This window comes from Myotis brandtii, unplaced genomic scaffold, assembly GCF_000412655.1.
Source record: "Myotis brandtii unplaced genomic scaffold, ASM41265v1 scaffold403, whole genome shotgun sequence".
NCBI classification, from domain to species: Eukaryota; Metazoa; Chordata; class Mammalia; order Chiroptera; family Vespertilionidae; genus Myotis; species Myotis brandtii.
Genome location: NW_005365474.1, coordinates 116,616 through 116,881, shown reverse-complemented (window position 1 = coordinate 116,881; position 266 = coordinate 116,616). Strand labels below are relative to the sequence as shown.

Genomic DNA, 266 nt, shown 5'->3' with positions numbered 1-266 from the left:
AGCCGGTCAGTGATTCTCTCTCATCATTGATCTCTCTCTCTCCCTCTCCCTTCCTCTCTGAAGTCAATAAAAAAAGTACATATTTTTAAGAAAAGAAACGAAAACCCGTTTCCCAGCTTCCCGCCGTGGGGAGTGCGGGGCCGGGGGACGCACCTCGGAGTTCAGGAGGCAGTGGAAGAGGAAGATGAAGAAGCCCTGGAAGGAAGGGAGGGAAGAGTCAGCCCCACGCGGCTGTTACGGACGCTCCTGATGGTTCCGCTTGCCAG

General features: G+C 54.5%; 1 protein-coding gene across 1 annotated transcript in view; it reads right to left on the bottom strand.

Annotated features, from left to right (window-relative positions):
• Positions 1 to 266, bottom strand: part of ADGRD1 (adhesion G protein-coupled receptor D1) — a gene marked incomplete at its 5' end in the record, with an annotated part of 49,489 nt that overhangs the window by 12,074 nt on the left and 37,149 nt on the right. Inside the window, one exon of the mRNA XM_014545347.1 lies at positions 154 to 195. Coding sequence (XP_014400833.1) covers positions 154 to 195 — 42 coding nt within the window. The remainder of the gene's footprint in view (positions 1 to 153; positions 196 to 266) is intronic.